The 7,471-nt window shown below is 39.0% G+C and overlaps 1 protein-coding gene across 1 annotated transcript; it reads right to left on the bottom strand.

The window, feature by feature from the left end:
* Positions 1-529: 529 nt before the first annotated feature.
* LOC137708732 (protoporphyrinogen oxidase 1, chloroplastic) lies at positions 530-4,609 on the bottom strand. Its single transcript, XM_068447876.2, has 9 exons — positions 3,990-4,609; positions 3,559-3,750; positions 3,361-3,445; positions 2,687-2,834; positions 2,522-2,602; positions 2,180-2,351; positions 1,805-1,964; positions 1,600-1,703; positions 530-1,026 (listed from the first exon to the last, which is right to left on the bottom strand). The coding sequence occupies exons 1-9, from the start codon at positions 4,392-4,394 to the stop codon at positions 727-729; spliced, it is 1,647 nt and encodes a 548-aa protein (XP_068303977.2). The 5' UTR covers positions 4,395-4,609; the 3' UTR covers positions 530-726.
* Positions 4,610-7,471: the final 2,862 nt, after the last annotated feature.

Here is a 7,471-nt window from a genome sequence, read left to right as displayed (position 1 = left end):
ATTTCTGGTGGAGCGGTGAAATGCGTAGAGATAAAAAAGAACACTAACGGCGAAAGCACTCTGCTGGGCCGACACTAACACTGAGAGACGAGTAGTGTGTTGGCAAAACCTTCACCTTGGAGGTCCCTAATGTTCAAGGGAAGGAGCATACCAATAAATAGACTAATGGTCCCCCTTCCCTAATCCTCCTAGCACCCATAGACTAGACAAATGGCGGTTCTGCTTGCACCTTTCAAGTTACTGCGGCACCATAATTATTCATAGCAAAAAGCATTAGAAGAAGATTGTGTGGGTGTGAGTAGAGATGAGTACGTGGACCAAGGAGCTTTTAGAATGTAGGCATCTATTATCTATAAAAGATGTAACATATTTACCAAAGAAAAACTTATTACAACTCACGAGTATCTAGTATAATATTGGACCCAAAAGAAAAATACTAAACTGATAGAGATTATTCACACATGTTCTACTGACTGAGTTTTACCATAGAATTGGAGTGGAGGGGAAAAACCCTGCAAAGACCAAAAAATTTCATACAAATTGCCTTCCAACTCAAGATTTAAGACAGAAAGAAGAATCAAGTACATTCAGAGTTTCAAGTAATTACAAAATTTGGCACTGAAGCTGTTATTATTAATTAATGCCACAGATGCATCCAAAGGAACATCTTAAGTTCTACTTCCTAACACTGCACTTCTACAAGATGCAGGATCACCGTTTACTGTACTATTTGTAAGTATATTTTGATACAAAATTAGCCACATCAGCCGCAACATCATAAGCACCCTCAACACATCGACCCAAGGCTACACCAGTAACGTAGTTGCCACCAAGAAATAACCCTTGGGTCCCAGTATCACTTAAACCAGCTTTTGCAGCATCAAGGACATCAAAATGACCAACCAAGAACTGCGGAATGGCTTGTGGCCATACTTTCACACCCAATACAAGTGGCTCCTTAGCATTACGGTTTAGGAGGACTTTTCTCAGATCTTGATCTACTGCTTCAACAAGCTTGCTCTCCTTCTGTCAGTGTTTTATTTTTCAGAAACAGTCAACAGAAAGAATATATCGAAGGCTTGGGAACAAAAAAAAATTGAGAATGTAAATCACACTCATGCGCGCTGTTTAAATAAGGAGAATGTGATTTTAAATGTACATGCAAGTGCTCATGCACACAGAGAGACTAGAAGAAAAGCAGCAATGCACAATGCCTTGGAAAACAAAGCCTGCTAACAAAACACAAGTTTCTGCCCTGTATGAAGATCCAAGTTTCATGCATGATTGCTCAATTATGGTGCTCATATGAAAACCCATCAATGCTTTATTTCATATAAAAATTTAAGTATCAATGTTGACGCCCAAAATGAAACGTTCACCAGATAGTTATTGAAGGTAATTACAAAAAAGGAATCGGGATATTGGATAAAGTAGCTGCTCCTTTAGGGTGCCATATATGAAGCGAAGCACATTTTAAGACCTTCGTGATAGTTTATGAGAAACATCAATTCACTTTAAATGCATGTATTACCAGCCTTATCATCACCTTCATGCATCTTTCCCACCACAAAATCATATATCATACGGCATTCGTCTTACCTCTGACATAATTCCAGGATTGGTGGCACCTCCAATATAGTTCAAGAGCAAAACCCTTCCAGGTGGTGCACGATTAGGAAAGAGTGACGAGCTGTATATAGTTCCTGCAAAACCCATGGGAAAAATCAGCAAGAAATGGTGATCGCTGATGTCAAGCATCAGTTATAGGCATAGATAATGAACTCCCAAACCAAATCGAATCTACCTAAAGTTTTCAGCCCTTGGCTACGAGGATGCAATTGACCAAAGCCCTTTAGTTCACCACCAACCAAGCATTCAGTCCGAATTGCTTCTCTTGGATATGAAATAGAAACTGCTGCAACTGGTGGGTAATAAAATTTTGATAGTGCATCTGCAGCAGCAACCTGCAAAAGAAACAAGACAAAAGAGGACAAATGGAATGTCAGTTCAAGAAACCCATTGATTTGTCTTGTTGATCACCACTATTTACAGAGACATGTCCTTACAGAACAAAAAAAAAACTTTGACTGAAAATCCCAACTGTAAATGCCCCGAAATCAAGATTTAACTGTCAAACACGTGGCAATAAAGATAACAAACATGTAGGACGGAAACATACAGATAGAGGACGCAATAAACCACTTGCTACAGGGGATGGAACAGTCATCACAACACTTTTGCTAAGAACTGAAACCAATCCTTCAGGTGTTTCGTAGGTCAAAGTGTACCCTCCTTTATCCAATTTACTGATATTTGAAAGCTTCCAAGATAATTTTACTTTGCTTCCCAACCTGTTAACACAACAGAACAAAGTATGACCATATGGCTGTGAAAAACAAGTGTTGCACATGAAAAAAATTATAAAAAAAAAAAAAACCTACAAATGTTCTCTCCTTGCTAACAAAGAAGGATGACCATCCAACTAGAGTAAGAGTATTTATCCTTTGTTGAAAGAAAGTACCTTGTAGAAATTGCATCCGGCAACATACCAAGTCCCTTCCTAAAAGATCCAACTGTTTGGCCCTTTGGTTTCGGGAGACGCCTATTGAAAAATAAAATTAGGGAATTGAAAATAAACTTTACAAGTTAAATCATAATAACATCGAAGACACAAATCTATTATTACAGATCTCGAGGTGTCTTAGGGGCACGGTTTCTCCCCTGGATTGCTTTAATGGCACCACCAATGATACTACCTCCATTTTGCTCTAGCTGCCAAACTTTTCTGAATGCTGCTTTCATACTCAGTTTTGAAGGATCACCCGCATAAACACCTGAATATGACAAAAGTTTCGGAGTAATTAAAAAGTCACTATAACCTGCTGAAGTGACAAAAAGCTACACCACTTTAAAAATTTAATGAACGTATACCAATTTACCAAATTAACTGAACAGCTTTTACAGGACGCTTTATGCGCCTAGTTTGACAAGTATAGTTCACATAGATAAGTGAGCATGGCTGAACAAATAAATGTGGTTAAAATTCAGATCCTGTGTGAAATAATGCCAGTTCAGTTAAAAGTGCCATATAAAAATTGTGTAAGGTCACATGATGTCACAGGGCGCTTGCTTGCATAAATAACAAATGAAGAAGTCGATTCAAAAGTGCGAACAACAATTCTTTTTCATTTTTTATTGTGGTTAAAGTTTGAATGGGATACGCAACAATTGGGTAGGTTTGAGTCCGAACCCATCTTAGGATCCAAATAGAAGGAAGCAGCAAATGAATATTAGAGTAACTAGAGAAATGCACGAGAAGAAGTTAATTATGTAGTCATAATTATTGAAAATGGAGATGACCTGAACAAAAAGGCTCAATCAAGCGTTCAAAAACCTCATCGCCAAGATTACGGCGAACAAACTCTTCAACCGATTCTTCGAGACACTGTCACTTTTGTCAAAGATTATGTGGAATGAGCAGTGCACTTGATGAATTGAGGAATGAGTGAAAATGGTGACATAACAAATGAAAAATAAAGTAAAAGAAAGAGAACAAACTGGAGGAGGTGGAGAAGGGCGAATGCCAAGAGCACCAAAGGCAGCCCTGATTTTGCCGCCGATGCTCATCAAGTCAAAGAAAGGTATGTCGGCTGGGCTGGATGGCACGGGCCTCAACTTGCCATCCCACAACACGAACCGAGGTGCATTTGGATCCCCAAGAACCAGATCATCTTTCAAACCACAGTCCACCTATCAAACACAAGAAATACCCAATACACAAATCAATATACATACATTATTTATACAGTCATTACTCATATACTAAGGAAGAATCCTGAATGCCCCAACCACTAGCTCAGCACTAGCAGACTCACTAGCAGTCTAATCTAAGTTCTAGTTGACTAATTTTAAATTAATTAATTCAATGTAAATGTGAATGCCAGAACGAGAACGCTGCCAGAGCAGAATAGAGAAGTAGAGAGCAATACCATCATAGTGAGCATGGGATCGGACGGCTGAAAACTATTGGGGCCTTCTTCCCAGAGATAGCCGTCCTTTTCGACGGTGATGATGTTGCCTCCCACGCGGTCCCTGGCCTCAGTGACTATGATATGCGGAACGGCGTCGCCGTGCTTGGTGGCCAGCGCCTGAGCGATGCAGAGCCCACTGATTCCGCCGCCAACCACCACGCAGTCAAAGAAGCCCGACTGTGTACCCTCTCCACTGAGCCCCGCTGGAGATATGGGCGATTCTTTGGCCACCGAGCATCGCAATTTTAGGGAGGGGGAGGTTCTGTTTGGTTTAGAGCCCACCATATAAATAGAGGGAGGTCTGTGACAGTGGAGTGCAGGGAAGAAGAGAGGCTGAGTGGCGGCGATTCTGGCGGTGCTCATGGCGATTGGATGGCAGGGACCACCACCGGCGTCGACTGAGATAAACAGGAGGACACCCAACCACCGTTTTCTGATCTTTAAGGCTGGCTGACACAAAGTCCTATTTTTGGCTTCGATATATTATTACGAGTTGGAACTACCGAGTTGGTAGTTTTCTATAAGGCGTATTGACATTTTCCTATAGTTTGGCGCAGATTTTAATTTCTTTCATGTATATCAAAAGGGGAGTGTAAATTGTAAGTGGTTTTTTTATTGCAATGATAGAAATAAGTTGAAGAAAGAGTTGAATTTTTGCATGACGATGTCAGTTCGAATCTCATGGTTAATTTAATATTGATCCAAAAAAATGGGTAGTGCAAATTTAAAATGTAAATTTTATAATTTTGGGAGATGTAAATTTTGACTTCAATGAGAGTAGCTATATTTGGAAACTTGAGGTTCTATTATAGATTTAAGTTTTTATTTATATCTTTCGGTGAAGGATAATAATTTAGATTTAATTATTTGAGAATTTTCCAATAAAAAAAAAAAAGTCAATGACATGCAACTTTTTGCATCTCATGTTAAGAGTAGTTCCACCGTTGCTAAGGCCCCCCGACTATTCACTATTTAATTCATCAAGTAAACAGTAACTGCCTTTTCATCTTCATCCCTACACTAAATAACCCTGACAATAGGCAATAAAATAGTAGTATTTTTTTTAAATAATACAAAATAATTTTATTTGTAATTTCGTATGAGATTTTTAATCGGTCTTATTGTACCACTTTCTATTAAATATTTTTTTTTATTTTTTTTTATTTTTTTTCTTTTTACATGGTGCAGCAGACCATTCCAAATCCTTTTTTTTATCATTTTTTTCTTCTTCTTTTCACATGGTGCCAATGCACCATTCCAAAAGCTGTGTTTTTTTCCTTTCTTTTTCAAGCTCAGCAGCTCTCTCTTACTTGAGTTCCGGAGGCAGGGCCTCAGACTCTGACAACATCAATAGCCGATCCGCGCAAAAATTCACAATTTTTCCTTAGTTAAGTAGGTAAAGGATCGCCAAGTCCTTAGTTAAAATCTCTCTCTCTCTCTCTCTCTCTCTCTCTCTCTCTTTTCCCCAAAAACACACCCAAATTGTGCGATCTGGGCACGCAATTGGAATGAAGGGGATCACAAGTGCGTGGAGGCGAAGGTGGTGTGGGGTGCGGCGGCAGTTGCGGCGGAGGATGGACTGAGGTGAGGCAGAAAAGGAGGGGGATCGCGAGTGCATGGAGTCGAAGCCTGCTAGGTTTTACATTTTTTAAATTTTTTAATTTTTTTAATTAATATTTTATATTTTTATTAATTTTATACTGTGGCTGACATCGCCCTGACGCTAGCCCATGTCACATTGCCTTTAGGCACTCGGGCCGACACAAATCGTCGGGCCACTCCCTCGGGTCTACTCGAGGTTGCTCGCCAGCACAAGCTAGACTTCATCACTGGGGCTACATGGCCTTGTTCCTGCGCCTGTCCCTCAGGGTGGAGCACACGGTGGACTTGCTCTAAAGATACACGATGGGAATGCTAGCCAGACTCTCCCCCAAAGAGAGTTCAGCCGAACTCGCCTATCACGTGAATTTCGCTTCAATTGGCAGGGCACTTTGGATCCCATTGTTAATATAACTTAAAAAAAATTGTAATTTTAAAATGATATACCATTTATTATTATGGTGTAGTAATATTCTTTTTCATTTGTAAGTGAGAGGTTTTATGTTCGATTCTCACCAAAGACGAATTTAAACCCCATTATTACTAGTCTATTATGAGACTAAGCCCAACCCCACTCCTTAGTTTAAATAATATTGTTTGTTAAAAAAATAATATTTCTAGCCTCATTTTTCAGTGTGATCGGTACATGAGATGGTAGATCACGTGTCACTATACAAGTTATGGGATATGTGTGTTAAAAAGTCAATAACTTAAAAAATAAAAATTTTCACCACTTACATAAAAACACGTGATGTACCCGTGTTCCTGTGACAATAAAAAATTTCTCCTTCCTCACCCTTTCACATTCTGATAAAACCAGAAGCATTGTAAAAGCCTTCCTTCTCTTCTCCCCAAAGTTTTCGGTTCTCTTCTCTCTCACTATGAATTGGTAACCATGGTTGCCAATTTGCAAATATCCATCGAAATATACTGGGAAAACTCAGGATTTGAATATGTAAACCAAAGAAACAACCCAAGATCTAAATTTTGGAACTAAAAAAAATATGGGGTAAATCTACAATTTGAGTTTGTCTCTCTCTTTTCCAAAGTTATTAATTTTTCTATGGGTTTCTCCCCACATATTTTTTTTTCTCTAAATTTTTTCCATCGGGAATTTGTGGATGTTAGATACAATAGATGTTCTTGAACCGTGGATAATTTGTATATTTTGTGGACTATGAGTTAGTGGGTTTGCTTGGTAAGTTTTTAATGGAGTTTTTGTAACTTAGGGGCCATGACCCTTTCTTGGTTTGAGAGAAAGAACCATAAATTTTTATTTTTTTTTTTTAATAGATTTCTGGGTTTCACTTTCATCGGCATGGAGAGAAAGAGGGGAGGAGAGAGGGTAAGGAAGAGGAGACGCGAGAGAGAACTATCATTCAATAGTGGGAACCCAGAAGGAATGAGCACTTACAAGGACAAGGATCCTCTTCGGATTCCAAAGGTGAGGATCAAAGGGTTCAAGTAATTTTGACTGTTCATCACAAATCAAACGGTTATAAATCAATATTATTATTTTGTTTATATTTTAACAAAAATTGGGTCCCACCAACCCCTAACTTTCTCCTCTTCAGTCTTCACTATCTCTTATTTCTCCTCCATTATCTCGCCATTGATGGAAGGAAGCTTCAAGCTTTCAATGAAAATACAAAACCCCAGTTGAGAATTTCTAGGGAAATAAAAATGATATGAGAAAGAAAATTTTGGAGTTTGCTTGGTTGAAAGATTTGCAATTCTGCAACAATTAAGAGTTTCATTTCAATCTGGGAAACCAAATAGACGGCGGCAGCCTCGTAGGTGCCTCAGATTCTGAAGACTTAGAGCATCTCCAAAGAGATGTC

Source organism: Pyrus communis, chromosome 17 (assembly GCF_041283825.1).
Source record: "Pyrus communis isolate YQ-2024b chromosome 17, ASM4128382v1, whole genome shotgun sequence".
In the NCBI taxonomy this organism is placed as follows: domain Eukaryota; kingdom Viridiplantae; phylum Streptophyta; class Magnoliopsida; order Rosales; family Rosaceae; genus Pyrus; species Pyrus communis.
The sequence above is the reverse complement of the archived record's forward strand: the minus strand, read 5'-3'. Positions and strand labels throughout refer to the sequence as shown.

What these genes read in the sequence shown, in the direction of transcription:
- LOC137708732 (XM_068447876.2), bottom strand. Translation starts at nt 4,394, where the DNA reads ATGAGCACCGCCAGAATCGCCGCCACTCAGCCTCTCTTCTTCCCTGCA. An exon ending in GATTGAGCCTTTTTGTTCAG is followed by an intron (nt 2,835 to 3,360) that starts GTCATCTCCATT and finishes TGTCATATTCAG; the next exon opens with GTGTTTATGCGGGTGATCCT. An exon ending in CCTAAGACACCTCGAGATCT is followed by an intron (nt 2,603 to 2,686) that starts GTAATAATAGAT and finishes ATTTTTCAATAG; the next exon opens with GCGTCTCCCGAAACCAAAGG.